The sequence below is a fragment of the Hippocampus zosterae genome, chromosome 11 (genome assembly GCF_025434085.1).
Source record: "Hippocampus zosterae strain Florida chromosome 11, ASM2543408v3, whole genome shotgun sequence".
NCBI classification, from domain to species: domain Eukaryota; kingdom Metazoa; phylum Chordata; class Actinopteri; order Syngnathiformes; family Syngnathidae; genus Hippocampus; species Hippocampus zosterae.
In genome coordinates, this window is record NC_067461.1 from 8,594,097 (window position 1) to 8,610,709 (window position 16,613).

A 16,613-nucleotide genomic window follows, 5' to 3' on the forward strand; every position below is an offset into this window, starting at 1 on the left:
CATCCCCGAGCTACAGTATGTCTTGAAATTTTTTCTTAGATGAGCACCGAACATTTTATGTGATGCAGCAAAAAATTTACTTCGGGCTTCAAGAAAATAGATTTGTTTTGTCTTAAGCGCTGCATTGATGCGCTGAAAATCTCCCCTTTCATGAAGTGATGACTGCCATGCTTGTTTTTGCCGCTTTTGACAAAGGTCCAAATGACTCAGCTGTGTTACATAAACCTCAAGAAGGGCCAAAATGTTGAGTCAAAGATGAACATAATCCTCAAATTTCCTGCCCCAAGTCTCTGTGCCATGGATGCGCTTCTTTGTATAGCTGTGACTGCTTAGTGACACATTTACTGTACTTGCCTTTTTGGCAGAGAATCCAACGTGTGTAGTAAGCCTTGCAGTAAGTGGAATTTAACCACAGGAAAAGTCTCTGAAACCACACCAAAAACATGTGCACTGACCAAATCCAAATGTAGCTTCTCTTTTAACATTCCCCTGTGACATATTACATATCCTGGAATTACAAGAGACATCTTTCTGGATTTATTGTGCACTGGCACTGAAGGCACCCTAGAGGATTATGTCAGAATGACACGACCTCCGCAATTTCTTCAAGATTAAACGCAAATGTATTGTCCCAAAACGTCAAACACAAGTTTAGTCCAGCTTCAAGCGAACTGCTTTGAGAATGTCTGTCCTTGACAGATGGGCGATGCTATATTCCATTTTTTTTCTCCATCTTCTATCAGGGGTGGAGAATAGCACCAAAGTTTGATTCGTGATTGGAAAAAAAAATCCTGTATATGAAAAAAAAATGTTGATCATAAGACACATGACAAGGAAATTGAAGATTGAAATGGTTATAATTTGCAAATTTTAAGGTGCTGTATGTTTCCACTAATTAGGTGACATTTCAACTGTACTGTGCCTTTCTCTGACCACGGTATTGGCAACTCGCTCTCTGTCACAGGTTCGCCTGTTAACGGCGAGGCGTCCTCCCCTCCCCCCGCCATTAACGACAACCGGCCGCCCGGCGACCACCTGGACACCGTCCTGTTCCAGCTCCGCCAGGTGACCAGGGAACGGGACGAGCTCCGCAAGCGTCTGGCCCTTGCGTCACCTGGCACAACATTTGATGACTGCAGGTACAAAGCCTCGCTTCCCCTGGCTCATGCCAGGCTTTCCTTCCTAACGCCAAGTACACATAAAGACAGCCAGGCTGTTTTTGTCCCGATTTTACCCCTTCCCGACCACGGATGTCAAATTCCCAACAATCTTGTCTTATAAGATTATCCTGATGTTTGAGTTAACAGCCTTGCTAACACTGCCGTTCACAATACAAGAAAGTGGCATGTTCTATAAATGTGTTCAACTATTGACCAAAGTGTTCTGTTGGAGAGGATGGCCATCATGCTTCTATCATCCAAATATTTCTTATGAGTGCTAGCTTCTATTTCTTTGCTCCCTCCCTCAAGAATGTTGCCAATCTCTCCTATGAGAGGAATCCCGACTCTTTCTTTACTGTCCTTGCATCCAGGTCGGGTTTTGTCGCCGCGATTCTAAGTGCCGACTCCTTTTTTTGTCGCGTCTGTCTTTTAAGGCCAAATTCCAAAGCCAGCCATGACTATGAGCGCTTAAAAAGCCAGTGCATGAGGGCCATGGCAGATCTGCAGTCTCTCCAGAACCAGCACACCAAAACACTGAAGCGGTGCGAGGAGGCTGTCAAAGAGGCTGACTTCTACCAGTGAGTAGGCCTCGTGCTAAATCTCTCTTGTTGCTACATAACCCATCTATCGTGAGCCGTGTTTACATGTAGCCTTATATTCCGATTGACCAAACGGAATGAAAACGCTCCATTTAAACACCTCAATCCAAATAAAAAGGCTGAATCCGAATAGAATTTCTTTCGATCCACACAGGTGGTATATTCCTTTTGTCCATCCAAGAGCTTGTTTTAAATTGTGTTTTTATCAAGCTGTTGATTTATTAAAAGTGTAAAAACAATCCCGCCTGATTTACCCAATAAACAACTGAATTCCATCTTGATAAATCACGAGATGTTTTTGTGTGCCACGCGGCTATGAAGATTCTCTTCCGATTAATGTAGTGATGCATATCGTCGCAAAATCGGAATGGATAACATCACATGCAAAGAGTTGACCAGAGATCTTCCATCGGAATGATTTTAATTGGAATGACATCAAAATTCATCCCACCGTTGTTGTCGTAATATATTTTTTGTAAAAGCTGGCCTGTTGGCTGCTGGCTTTCATTCAATTCAAGCAAAACAACATGAATATATTTAAAAGTATATTTATTTATGTTCCAAATGATCCAAACCTGAATTTGGAGGATTTTTGTTCATTGAATGGGTATCTTTTGGCTAATCACGCACAAATTCTGGCATAATGTGTGAATTAATATTATAGTCTATTGTCATTTATGTCTTAAAAGATACCACTTTGAAATAAATATCAATCAAGCACTATTTGCGACTGACCAATTTCTTTTCTGAATTTCTCTTGGCGGGACTAATAATGGCTCTCAGTGAGACTAGTTTCTTTTCAATCAAGGGAAATGTGTGGATCATTGAATGCATTTTGAAAAGAATTGTTTTTCTCACTCAAATGCAAGCCAAACTCATTTTTGTAAGCAAAGTGTCTTCAGTGTTATCGCCATATAACATGGAATTTTGACATTATGAATGGCGCGCAGTGATACATGGTCACATGCAAGTTACTATCATACCTCATGTTTTCACTTGATTATTTGAAATGTACAGTATGGCCTAGAATTGTTTCTCATACAATATTTATTGTAATTATGCCTTTTTGTGTTACAAACGAAACTCCATCATAAACTGAAAAATGTACACTGTAGAGTATTTAGTGGCCATAAGTCAAATTACATAGTTTTGTATTTAATTTTTGCATTTATTTTCACTCCACGCCAGAACATGCGTGCAAAGATACTCCTCGAACATTTCTGCATGAATTTACCCCCCTTTGGCGGCTCGCCCTTCATACAGCATGCTGCACAGCCGCGTCCTGGGCGAACAGACGCAGCTCAAGGAGGAGATGGAGACACTGCGGAGGGACAACGCTCAGCTGGTCCGAGAGCACAATCACCTCAAACAGAGTTGCGAGGAGCTCCAGCGGCTACACGGTCAAGACCAGAAGGAGTTGTCCGACCTCCGACTGCAGCAGCAGCAGGTACGGTCAACTCCAATGCACGCATATGACACCCTCAGAACTGCAGAGCCCTTTCCACATGAGGCATACTTAAAAAAAGTGTATTTCAATCAAACATTTTTGTTCCTTAAATCATTGCCTGACTATAATTGCAATTAGATCAGCTGGTAAGGTGCGTTGTTTGCTTCTACCGTTCATTGAATTTGTGACTTTTGCTGCACTCTGGCCAACAAAGGGTGCTCTGACCCATGTAGAACTCCATTGCTGTGCACCTATGGGGAGTGCGCGGTGTCTTGAGTGCGCACTATAAGGCAGGCCCAAGGGGAAATGTGTACAGTGCATTTCTACAAAAGGGCAATTGCAAATAGGAAAAAAAAGGGACCCAAAGCATCTAGCTACAAGATGAGGATATATGCTGCATAGACAAGGTTAACACAGCCCTTCGGCCACTGCCGCTCTCACAGGCGTTATCAGCAACATCTACCGTAATGAGACATTCACTCGAATGAGTAATGCACATTCAAGGACACACGCTACTGTTAATAGTGGAGGCCCTTCGATTTGACTCATTTGCCGCTCCAATCATGTGCATTAATCTGCACATGGCAATCGTTAATGTGGGGATTTAGTGTGGCTCTGGTAAGGATAGACCAATGCTTGCTCTTTACTGCCACCTGCTGCTGAAACGAAGCACAACATACATGTTTTTGATTTTCAATACCGCGGTATCTTCCCATTGACGCCATTTATATTTGGAATGGGCTGTCACCATCATAAAATCTTTCACCATGCATGAACTGTTGAAAGCAAAATTCTATTTCTAGTATGTTATTACTTGCATATGCAGAAGCTGTTATAGTCACTGTTCAGTTTATACAGAATGTATTGTAAACGTTACACAACATAGATCTAATGCTCTAACTCTGGCCACAAGTGAGAAGGACATGGCAGAAAATCATTTGGTTGCTAGCTGCATGAAGCTAATGCAGCACATAACATTCTTCTTCTTCAAAAACAGTTCAGCTAATCATTTGATGTCGGCTCAGATAAGTTAGGGCAAGATGCACCGACGATTTGCAGGGTATGCTGATGTCATTCGTTGACAGTTATACCTCCCCAAACACTCCTGATTTTACAAGCTTTCCACTGTACAATGTAATAAAAAAAATGAGTCATGCTACTATTTGTGTGTGTGTGTTGCACATGGCAGGTCATGCGAGAAAAGGGCTCCTCGGAAGTGCTGAACAAACTGTACGACACCGCAATGGACAAGCTGGAGGGTGTGAAGAAGGACTACGACGCACTCAGCAAGCGCTATGGCGAGAAGGTCGCCACGCACAACACGGACCTGAGCCGCCTGGAGCAGGCTGAGGAGGAGAACCGGCGTCTGCAGAAGCAGATGGATGCGCTGCTTATACAGCGTGACTCCGCAATGCACTATCAGCAGCAGTACTCCACCTCAATGAGGAGGTGAAAGCATTACTTGTGTACAGTATGTGCGTGAAACACTCAAGCCCTTATGTTCATGGCCTATTTTAAACGAGCGCTTATCTGATTGGCCAACTGTTGGGCTTCTTGAGAGGGAAGCCTGCCAAGGGGAAGCGTTCCACGACTTTGTGATTATATTCTGCCCCCCCGGCACTGTGTTCATACAAGCTAATGGAGAGAAAACACTCGCAATCCAGTTATTGTCGTTTGGCCTTGGACAATACGAGACATAATTCCTCAGCATTGTTTAGCTGCGGCTATTTTGGTTCGTTGTTCTGGCTGTATTCTGGTTGCGTCATTTTGCACATCATCTTATGAAGTCCATATTGCGCAATTCCATCCTTCCAGGTTTGATTCCGTGCAGCAGGAGCTGAATAAGTCATCCACTCAAAACAAGGAGCTCCAGCGTGAGATGGAGCGGTTGCAGTCTGAGGTGACTCGCTATAAAAACCTGCAGTTGAAGTCGGTCAAGGACTGCGACAAGTACAAGGAGGAACGCGACTCCGTGTTCAACGAGTACCGCCTCATCATGAGCGAGCGCGACCAGGTCATCAAGGAGCTGGACAAGCTGCAGACGGAGCTGGAGGCGGCCGAGGCCCGGCTGAAAAACACTTCCTCGGAAAGGGTCGTGGCCAGCGAGGAGTTGGAAGCGCTCAGACAGGTATGCAACTTGAAGCGTGTCGTCATTTAGTGTGTGCATTATGGCTGCAGATATTGAACATTTTGAGAATAGCTTATTCTACCAATTGACCTATGAATGATTACAACAAAATATGCACGTCACGCTCAGGTATCATTGTTGTCCACTTGGGGGTGCCATCCCCATATTCTGCTGTGCGTGCGTGTGTGTGTGTGTGTGCGTGTGTGTGTGTGTTTGTGTGAGACGTTGGAAGATGGGACCCGCATCACTGAGTTTGTTATAGGAGGATGATGAAACATTAACTTACCATCTGGTGAAATAAAGTCCACATTAAAAAAAAAAAAGGATGTTTCACTCTGACTCCTCTTTGACGAATGTTTCTGAACATGCTGGAGCCCTGCCGGCGTGAATTCATTGGCTCAGTCCGTCAATGACTCAGAGGTGAAATACTTTACTTTTTCCTCATTCCCCACTGCAGGAGTTGAACTCATCGCTGGTGGACCGCGACAGGGCCATCTGCGAGAGGAACGAGCTGTTGGAGAAGTACTGCCACGAGGTGAAGGACAAAGCCGAGGCTCAGAAAGAGCTGAGCCAGGCCTGCAAGGACATTGAGATGGTCCGGGAGGAGCGTGACGTGGCCCGCAAGGAGAGGACCGAGGCCATCATTCAAAGGGATCAGCTCCTTCGGGAGTACTATCAAGCTCGACAGGTAAGTCGGCCTTGCGCTGCCACACCTGAGTAACCAAGTCAAAGGTTTGATGTACGGTATTCTAAAAATCTTTTGGTTTCTGTAAGCTATCAGGCTGAGGATTACATTACTCTGTCACTGCATCGACCGTTAAGCCGGTTTAGATTGCACTGCTGTCACCCCATGAGACCACCCCACCACCCAACCCGGTTACATTTTAACTTTAAAACCTGGATTGGATGAATGATTTGAGGCTTTTTAGTGAAGGTGATCAGACATCGCGGATTTCATGATCATATCTGATTCACGTAATATAACTGCTGTAGCCCGAGTGAGTTTAACACACCTGGATTTTTTGCATCTCACTAGATCTCATTTCAGCCATTGGATTTGGAAGGGGGGGGGTTATTTCTCCCCCTCTCGTGATAAATTGAAATCAGTTGTTTTGGCGTAAAGACATTTTCTTAAATGTCACCAGCCACAAACAATAAAACCGACACTGAATCATTTTTGATATATTCGATTGAAAAATTAGCATGATTATCGCTGTAAAAGGCATATTTTGAGACGGCTCTTATGTTGGACCTCATTGAATATCTCAGGCTGTACCAAATGTCAATGCTTTTTTACCAAAAACCGAATATGTCAACAAGGAATATGACATACGGCCAGCTAATTAAATGCACTCATGCAGAAACAAGACTCGGCCACACTTGACATGGAGCGGGCCAACAAGGAGATTGAGATGCTGAGGAAACAGTATGAGGCCATGTCCCAGGAGCTGAAGGAGGCCACACAGGAGACCGAGGTGGCCAAATGTCGACGGGACTGGGCCTTCCAAGAGCGGGACAAAATCGTGGCGGAGAGGGAGAGCATCAGGTGCGTCCGCTGTCACCCACGAGTTGTTATGAATGCTAACCAGAGGTTAGACGGTCACCCTTTTCTGCAACCACAGGACGCTGTGCGACAACCTGCGTCGGGAGCGAGACCGGGCAGTCAGCGATCTAGCAGACGCTCTGCGAAATCTGGATGACATGAGGAAGCAGAAGAATGATGCTTTGCGAGAGCTCAAAGAGATGAAGTTAGTTTTTTGTTGTTGTGTGTTTTGTTCTTGTAATCACTTATCAGGAATGCGTTGGAAAAGGTGATGGTAGAGGGCTCACTCATTTGTCTGGTGGAAATTCCACATGCCAGGATTACAATTTTAATCCTGATACACAGCAGTTAGTTTACAGTATTGTGTTTGCCCTCTTTCTGCCTGAGCCCATATGGCACATAAAAGCTCCCTCTGCTGCCTGTAGTGGGAATAACAGAAACTAGCCAAAGCACTGTTTGCTATTTGGTGTTTTAAGGTCACAGATACCCTGAAGACATCCCTCAGAAAGCATATTTTAGGATTTATGAGTATGATTTACTAGACCACAAAGCCATTTCCACAGAAAAATTGCTGCATGCCTCCATTCATTTGGAATGTAATTACGTGCACAGTAATACACGCCCAAAAATATAGCCGGCGGCTATTTTCATCTCCAGTGGCTGACCTATGTCTGTGTTGGTTCATAAAGGGAAAAAATGGAGGGGCAACTGGAGAAGGAGGCCCGCTTTTGTCAGCTCATGGCCCACAGCTCTCACGACTCGGCCATCGACACCGACTCCCTTGAGTGGGAGACTGAAGTGGTGGAGTTTGAGAAGGACAGGGTAAGTGCAGCGCCCAGGTCGGAATCGCTTCAAAGGCTATTTTCATTATTGAATACAATTCACAGGGTTGGCGGTTTATGGTAGTGGACATGATTGGAGCAATGACGTAACCCCGTTAAATTTAGAATGCGCTATACAGTATTCTACCACTAACAGTTGTTAATGCGGTTGTAAAGTCATAACGCATATATTTAAACGTCAGAATAAAAAATACTTGTGACCATGAAATTAAAACAAATGAAAAACCCAAAGTATGACGGAAACTGAGTGTGCCTTTTTTGCAATTAATTGAATATATCAATTAACCCATATTCAAAATCCATGATGATCATACACTTGTTGAAATGCTTCATACTGACGAAGAAGCTACCAAGTTCAAGATGCCTTTGCTCCTTTATGATTCCTATAAAATCCCACTGTGTGAGGGTATAGCTTCACAAAACACCTTCCAATGTGCTCTCAATTGAGTGCGTTCAAGCTTCATGAAAGGATGAGTGCTTTGACATGATTGCAGTTGTAATTTACAGTGTTTAACTTGGATCTTTATTTCTATGACAGTTGAGCAGATTTACTGATTTACAGGATGACATGGACTTGAAGGCGCTTGGATTTGATATCGCCGAAGGGGTAAATGATCCATATTTACCGGGAGACTGTGGAATATTTGTGACGCGGGTAGACAAAGGAAGTATTGCAGATGGAAGGTTAAGGTGAGCGTGCTCATATCTAGGAGCTCCCTGTTGACTCCCTCGAAGACTTCATCATTCTTTTTATTTTTTATTTGTTTTGCACTTCCAGGGTGAACGACTGGTTACTGAAGATAAACGATATCGACCTGACCAACAAGGACAGGAAGCAGGTGATGAAGGCGGTCCTCAACGTCGGGGGACTCATCAACATGGTGGTACGAAGGAGAAAGTCTCTTGGGGGAAGGCTGCTTACTCCCGTTCACATCAACCTCATGGGGCACAAAGGTATCCGGAGGCTAATGCTCTTGTTTCCTGATGTTGTTTACTTCACGCCATGTTGGAAGGCTCGAGTCGTAATGGTTGTCGACAGTTTTGATTGGGAAAAAAAATCTGAAAAATCATCAGTCTACGCCTTCCCTTTCAATGTCGTACCGATCTTCTGACTTGCACGCAATACAACCAATGACTTTCAAATGGCATTGACTAGTCATAGACAGTTTAAAAGTATCAAACTTATAAAAGTAACTTTCACACTCTTGATTCCATGAAAACTTACTTGCTATTTTTATCATCTCTGTGATGTAGACAGCGGAATCGGTCTGGAGAACGGCGTGTTCGTCACCGCAGTGGTCCAGGGCAGTCCTGCAGCCAGAGAGGGCACACTCACTGTTGGAGACAGACTGATCGCTGTGAGTCACGCACAAACTTTTCACAAATCCGCACTCCGTCTTATTTATGTATATATTTATTAAGAATATGCTGCCTGTCACATCTATCACACCACGTCTCACTCGGGTTCCTCTGAGCTTTCTAATCCAGGCTTTTTTCCATCCCAATGCACACAACGCTAAATGGATACAGTGGCATTTTGTGTGGAAGTATGGAAAGTACAATAAAGATAATTATGTTGATTGTGGAAAGTGGTGAGGGTCAGAATTTAAGGGAATTCTTCTTTTAACAAAATCATCACATCGCTCTGGGAGGTACCCATACAAACTACCTACGAGAGCATGTCAAAAATGTAGCTTTGCCTCGTAAACAATAGAACAAATTATTTCACATGTAATGAAACTAGTGTAGTACTTTTAAACCCAAAAAGTGTGTCGTCATACCTTAATGCCCGGTAGCAGGAGATACTTTCACTGCCTGATAAAATGTCTTCATCTCCTTGTTCAGACCCACTTTAATCTGAGCTCAGTATGACATCCGCCCTCGCCATTTTCTTATCTGTGACCGTCTATTTCAACAATCCCTCTCAAGTTGATTGCATTGTGATAGAAATGGAAAGATTGCGGCGTGATGGCCCTACACACTGAAAAGTGCTGGCCTACATTTCCCCCCGACCGCCGCTGACAGATTTACATGCCTTTCAAGCCCCGGGCGTTGCTGTGTCACCTGCATTGCATCTCTTCCAACCGCACCGCCATCCAGAACAACGCGCGCATCTGACAGGGAATATCAGCCCAACCGCCTTAATGAAGAAGGACCTGTCCTTATTTCTGTCATCTCCTCTCCCCAGATAAACGGCATCGCTCTGGATAACAAGTCTGTGACAGAGTGCGAGGCCTTGCTGAGGAACTGCAGGGACTCTCTCAGCCTCTCTCTCATGAAGGTAGGCCAAACACTCGCTCTCTGAGCTTCTTAACAGCTTCTTTCCCTAAAACCTTCAAAGAACTTTTTTCCTAGTTTTTTTTCCCTTGCCCTACATAGCAGTTGTGTAAGTGGGTCTAGCAAAAAGCACAACCTTCCATTTGATGCTTTCATTGTTGATTGGTGTTCATTTATTTTAATTGTGGCTTCCACAAAGTTGATGTTTTGAGACATGGGCAATGAAACGACAGCTTGAACTTATTATGTCCATCCAGGAATTACCTACCTATCATTTGTTACAATTTCTATTCAGCCAGTGGTTAACATCTCCGCCTCCCAGAAAGGACATTTTGGGTTAGACTCTCAGCTCCGGCCTTCATCTTCATTGAATCTACAGCATTTGTCACACGCTTCAAAAACAAAATTGTATTTGATTTTGTAGGACTTTTTAACGACAAAACAAGTTTCATTTGAATCTGATCCAGCCAATGTATTTGGCATCAACGTCTTTGTCAGGTTGTTGTTTGTTGTGCTTTTATAGGATGTTAATTTGTAAATTTCCCCAGTGTGGGACGAATAAAGGATATCTTATAACATTTGTTTCCTTGAAATGAAGAAATAATAATCATTTGGTCATGTAAGTCAGAGTATTGTCAATGGTTGTGAAATTAATGTTCATCTTTCTGCCTCATAGTTCTTTCCTCACAGTACATCCGGCCAGAACATCTTTGAGAGTCTGCGTGATTCATCTGAGAAGTCTAACGGACGCATTCACCTGTCTGAGATCCATTCCCGGAACAGCCGCAACTTCAAACACAACAGCTCGACTCAGACGGACATTTTCTGCCCCGACATGGCGAGCAGTGGAAGAAGCGGCATCTCCGGCGAGAGGAGGAAGCAGCGAGGGGAACCCGATGAGCTTTACGGGGAATTGGGCAAGCCATTCTCCACAGGTTCTCTTCACGTCACAAGCCTGCGTCCGGCGTCCGACCTGGGCACCGGCCGCTACGGCCCCAGCGCCTTTCAAGAGTGCTGTCCCTATTCGAAGGCGCCGTCCTCCTTGCCGTTCGACCCCGTCTCCGCACCTGACTGCCTCACCATGGAGGTGACTCGGGACAGGAAGCACAGTGGAGGAACGTGGCCCAAGATGGTGGTGGGAGGCATGTCGGTCGCGCCGGATAACAGCAACCCGGTCCCAGCAGCGGCGCAGCTCTCCATCTATAAATCCCCCAAGCAGAGGAAGACCATCTTCGACCCGGACACCTTCAAACGCCCCGAGACACCCTCCTCTAAACTGGAGTACATGGCAGCCAATCAGATAGCGGCGGTGGCTGCCGTCGCCGCGACGTCACACTCTCCCCAGTCCGCGTCAAAGACGGACTCCCTCTCCTCCTCCTCCACTCCCACCCCGACCCCGCCGACACCCCCCACCCGTAGCGACTCTTTCAAGTTCAAACACAAACATCAGAGCAGCTCCGCGTCCGACTGCACCATCACGTCGGACGGCAAAGGTGACGCCGTCGTCTCCACGGCGACGGGCGAGCGGGAGAGAGACAGAAATGGCAATCACTACTTCCTGGACGGCAAAGTCCTGACCTCGAGGAAATCGTGCGAGGAGGACATCGGGCGAACTCGAGGCGAGGAGCCTGAACTGAAAAGGCCGCGTCCGAAATCCGCCCCCGCCCTTCGCCGCAGGATGACTCCACAGACCATCACCCTTCCTGCGTTTCAGGTCAGTCTGTTAAGTGAATTAAAAGACAGAAGGATAACCAGCCCTGTACACCAAATATTGTTGTCCAAATCATCATGCCTCCTCCCTCTGATAGATCATTGTGGTTTATTTAAGAGACACCGTGTCGTTTAGGGATGTAGGCCCTCAAAATAGAGACACATTTCTCATCCTCCCAATAGGCTAATGCCTCCATTTTATTTCCCCCGACCACCTGAGAATTTACGGGCCCTTCTGAGTTGTGCCAGAGGACTTTACCTTTTGAGCCAGGATGTCAGAGTGATCGATAGTACTGCACAGCCTGGGAGCTGACTCACTCCCCCAGGCTCAGACAACCAGGAAGCCAAGAAGTAGACGGGCCCCGCAGCACAAAACCTTTTGCAGTGGAGATAAACATTTATTTTAAAGTACCATAATGGCATGTTGTCTTTTTTGCCTTTGGGGCTCCTTCCCAGTGCTTAATTGTGTTTTCTTTCCAAAAGGGAGGAAAACTAACCGGTTCCTGTCATCTGTCACAGAGCTACTCGAATGAGGAGCATTCACTGGAGCCACGGGACATGCTGCGCGCCTCCCCCAGCCGCTCCCATCGGCACAGCGTCGGCTTTGTGCCCACCGTCTATAACGGGAACCTCCCTCCCAGTGAGTCTCTCAAACTCACTCAACCTCCTCTCTTCTCTTCTTGACACGGCATCTGTTCTCTTGGCAGATTCGGCCCACAGGGGTCTCTCGCCGTGCCCCGCCGTGACAGCCGTGATGAGGAATCCCGTGTACACGGTGCGCAGCCATCGCGTTCATACCAGCAACTGTCCGTCCGTGGCCTCCCAGATATGTCACCAGCACGCGCCCACCAGGTGAGCTGATCCCTCCACTTTCTGTTTTTGTCTCCCAAATTCAGGGTCCCTGTCCCACCTTACACAGTAGCTTCAGCGTGAGTGGAAGAAAAATTGCCAATATTACTCTGACAACACCGTGCTAGGTGGCTACCTGTTGGCATGACTAATATTGTGTGTTTTAATATGATGAAGATTTTGAGGCACTGTTCAACCCAAAGCTCCAGTTATTGGCTTCATCTTTAAATGTTTCTTATGACATCAAGACTACTCGGAAGTTGGTGGTTTAAAGTCTAAAATGGCAATTATACTTTGTCCACTGTACTATATAGTCACAAAATGTAAGATTATCCACAACAAAACCGCCCAAGTACAAAACTCCGTCAAACAGCTTGCTTCCCCCCATAATCAATAACATCAGTTAACTCGTGTTAACCCCAATTGTAAACTGCCTGGTCACCCGCCCACAGGTCAGTAAACAATTAAACACTGCCCCCTGGAGTGATTGGAGGTATAATGTTCATACAACTAGTTTCTGTTTTCCCCCATGCAGTGTGATATTGCATTCTGTAATCATAGCAATGATCATGTACAAACGGTTGTGTGATGAATTCTAATGTCTTGTACAATCAGTACATAGATTTTCTGTCAAAGTTAATTGGCATTCTTCTGTCAAGAAGAGTGCCAAGTGTCACCACTTATTTGCGACCTCATATCTTCATCTCGGGGAAATTGGGGCAACATTGGTCCAATTTTATATTTGTGCTCTTTGGGATGCAGATGAGCAATCATGTACTGGCAAAAGATGGTTGAAGAACAACACGGAGGCGGGGGCGGGGGGCAAGGTCTCTTCAGCGGGCAGCGTTCACGTGCCTTTTCGATGTCATTGGTCATCGAAGGCAGCTACCGAATTAGGGCACAGTTATTGTGTTAGAGCGACTCTTAGAGCAAGTCTGCTTCTCAGTCTTTGGTTTCTCCTCATGACTAATAGTTTCAAATGAGTCTGTTCCCCGTGGGGCAAAAGCATATAATTAAATTCACTTCGTGTTGGTTCGCTTTAATGTTTTACAGTGGCCATTCGGGTCATCTCATCAATTTAATTAACTGTGAAATATCTTGCATATTCATAGCACCGTAGAAGCATTGTATGCATAATTTCATTTCTGAAGGCTTATGCCCCTCTCTTCCTTTGCCAGCCCTCAACATCAGGGTCGCTTGAGCCTGGATCTTAGCCAGCAGAAGCGGGGCGGCGACTACACCGAGTCCTCGTCGTCCCGCAGCAGCCGGGCGTCACACGGTACACACTCACTGCCCTCCAGCGCACGACTCGGTCAGTCTGGCACGCACGCACGCAAAGTCACACACTCCCTTGTCTCGCTTTGTTTTCGGGCGTCACCCCCATTCAATCCTCTGCCATCTTACTTTGACTGCAGGTTCTTCTAATAATGTCCAGTACCGGGCAGAAAGGATCAAGATCCCTTCCACTCCCCGCTATCCTCGCTCTATGCTGGGCTCGGACCGAGGTACGGCCCTCACAAGTAAAGCAGCACGTTCAAGCATTGAAATACTTTCAAATAAACTGACTACATCTTTAACTCATTCACTCCCAAAGACGTTTTTAAACGTCTTTTCAGACTCGGTCCGGAATTGGCAGGTTCTGAATAAGTTAATACACTTTAAGAAAAGAACCATGAGGCTTTTTACGCATCTCACCCAAAGTCAGCTTCGAAAGTCAGTGTTTTGTTGAAGTGTTTTTCTCGAGGGGGGGGGGATTCAGTGACTTGACAACCGTGATCACACCTGTCTTGTCTTGTGCAGTGTGTCTGCATGCAAGGTGTCAATGTTCCTCCTCTAACCTCCCGTGTGCTTTTTCCACGCAGGGTCCCTCTCGCATTCGGAGTGCAGCAGCCCCAGCCTCATCACACCACCGCAGTCACCGCTCAACCTGGAGACGTCGTCCTATGCCAGCAACCAATCGCAAGGGTCCATTTCCACTTTACCTCGCATCTCTGTCAGCCCGGTGCCGATCGGCGAGCGCAGGAAGGACAGGTAAGAGGGCGCGCCTCTGTCAATTCCTTTCTGGATGGCATGTCAGCACTACTCTAATGCTTCTTGATGTTTTTGACTCTGCTGTCAAGTTGATGAGAGCGCTCGCTGTTGTGGGACTGCACTGAGTAAAAAAAAAAAAAAAAACATGTCGCGGGATGAATGATGGAGAGCGTGACAATAAGGATCATCTCTAATGCTTGCCTCAGAGATGCTCCTTAAAGACTCCAAAAGCACCCGGTTCATCACTGTCAGTGCTCCCTCAGCGACATTAAGAATAGCTCTCTCCTGTGCTTATCACTTGCTTCTCTTCTGTCCTGAAACATTGGTGTTCTCATTTTGCATGACAGCAGCCTTCAGCGATCACGTGTGTTACTGTCTCACGATGATGTGCGTGCGCGTGTGTGTGTGTGTCCTCCTCTTTTATCTGCCTCCCGGTTCTTCACGTTTCCAGATTTCTTTACCGTAACCGATCTTTTCTAAGGATTCCTCTGGCTGTGAGGCCGAGGTTCTCCTCTCTCAGGAGCCTCAGGTTCGTTCTGCCTCACTGCGCTGTTGGCGTCGCGACGCCAGGCACTGTCCCCCTCCCATCCCGCCACTCCCCCGTTCCTGCTTCCCGAGCCCCCATCGTTCGCCTGCTTATCTGCTGTTAGGCAGTTGCCACGGACAGAGGCAGAAAATCCTATGCACCATATGGAATGCAAAAGTAGATGTGGTGGTGCATTTTACCCCGAAGTGAACGCTACACTTTTTTGATTGCTAGTCGCCTGCATGCCCCATTGGAACGCCACGAGAGGACGCCCTAGTTATATACGCTTGGTTTGAATATACAGTGGTACCTTGACCTATGAATGACCACGTATTTTGAGGTATGAACCATTTCCTGTAATTTTGTATTTATTTTATTTTAGATTGGGAACAGTTACTGAAAAAAAAGCCTACTTGATGATGTTAACTGGCATCCCCAGGTCCAAGCTGACTTTAAAACACATAATGCTGAACGCCACAGTATTAGCATATTTGAACACAAGCAGTAGCAACACATGGAGACTGAACATAAAACAACACAGGCATACTGTATATTCTTTATTCTCTGCAAAAAATGGTTCATCATTTAATCTTTGTATCATACGTCTGTATATTATACTGGCCCCAGGTGGCCAAGTTGTGCAGACAAATTGAGCAGCACAATGCACATTGAATTATAATGATGCATCGCATATTTTTTTTACATTATATCAAATTATGATATACTTTTTATGTAGTATAATAATGTGAGGGCCCTGTGGGGTACTGGCACAGATTAATTGCGTTTGGATTCATTCAGATCGGAGAAGAGGATTTGAGATGCGTGTTTTGAGTTAAGTGTGGTCAGGGAATAAACTAAACTCCTAATTCAAGGCACCGCTGTATGTCATTATTCATTTGTTGGACATCTCTGCACTTGTGCCCTCCACGTGGGGAAAATTCCTCTCAGATTTTGCATGTGACGTCCACATGGTCAATATGCATGTGTGTATATTGGCCAGAAGCCTAGTGATCCTCTAGTCTGCACTGTGTATGTTATGCAACAGCATTATTAGTATTACTCAACCTTGAGCTTTTGGGCTTGGCCGTGTTTGTACACCACTTGGTTTGGCCTGTGTCTCTGGCTGCTACTTCATCCCTCTGATCTCCCGTTATGGAATTTTGTGCCATGCCCAATGTCGACTTGTCATGAAGACACGCAAAGTTCATGTCAATTCATGTGAAAGCATTGCACACTCACACACTACTCTCTAAGCCTTTCGGGATTCCTCTTGGTAAATAAATGGAAACTGACAATCACATCTTAAAGGAAAACAGGCAATTTTCCTCAAATGGTGAAATCCATTTAACTAGCCACCATACAGCAATTTATCGCCATGTCTGTTGTCCTCCTAAACAAAATGAGATATCACTAGTTAGATGCCTCCTTTTTTTGGGGGGGGGGGGGGGGGGGGGGAGATGTCATTGTGTGGCTCCAGTCATCTGAAAAGCTTAAGTTGATG

At 45.7% G+C, this 16,613-nt stretch overlaps 1 protein-coding gene across 5 annotated transcripts in view; it reads left to right on the forward strand.

Annotated features, from left to right (window-relative positions):
* Positions 1-16,613, forward strand: part of dlg5a (discs, large homolog 5a (Drosophila)) — a 48,538-nt gene that overhangs the window by 21,505 nt on the left and 10,420 nt on the right. Inside the window, exons 3-22 of one of the 5 annotated variants that reach the window (XM_052079960.1) lie at positions 965-1,139; positions 1,595-1,738; positions 3,023-3,206; positions 4,396-4,655; positions 5,022-5,334; positions 5,792-6,022; positions 6,696-6,880; positions 6,957-7,082; positions 7,567-7,699; positions 8,282-8,409; positions 8,498-8,673; positions 8,974-9,077; positions 9,908-10,000; positions 10,673-11,710; positions 12,190-12,346; positions 12,414-12,558; positions 13,734-13,867; positions 13,971-14,060; positions 14,418-14,586; positions 15,038-15,115. In XM_052079960.1, the coding sequence (XP_051935920.1) occupies positions 965-1,139; positions 1,595-1,738; positions 3,023-3,206; positions 4,396-4,655; positions 5,022-5,334; positions 5,792-6,022; positions 6,696-6,880; positions 6,957-7,082; positions 7,567-7,699; positions 8,282-8,409; positions 8,498-8,673; positions 8,974-9,077; positions 9,908-10,000; positions 10,673-11,710; positions 12,190-12,346; positions 12,414-12,558; positions 13,734-13,867; positions 13,971-14,060; positions 14,418-14,586; positions 15,038-15,115 (4,063 nt within the window). The remainder of the gene's footprint in view (positions 1-964; positions 1,140-1,594; positions 1,739-3,022; positions 3,207-4,395; positions 4,656-5,021; positions 5,335-5,791; positions 6,023-6,695; positions 6,881-6,956; positions 7,083-7,566; positions 7,700-8,281; positions 8,410-8,497; positions 8,674-8,973; positions 9,078-9,907; positions 10,001-10,672; positions 11,711-12,189; positions 12,347-12,413; positions 12,559-13,733; positions 13,868-13,970; positions 14,061-14,417; positions 14,587-15,037; positions 15,116-16,613) is intronic. The other 4 variants (XM_052079961.1, XM_052079962.1, XM_052079963.1 and 1 more) reach the window with 4 other exon arrangements.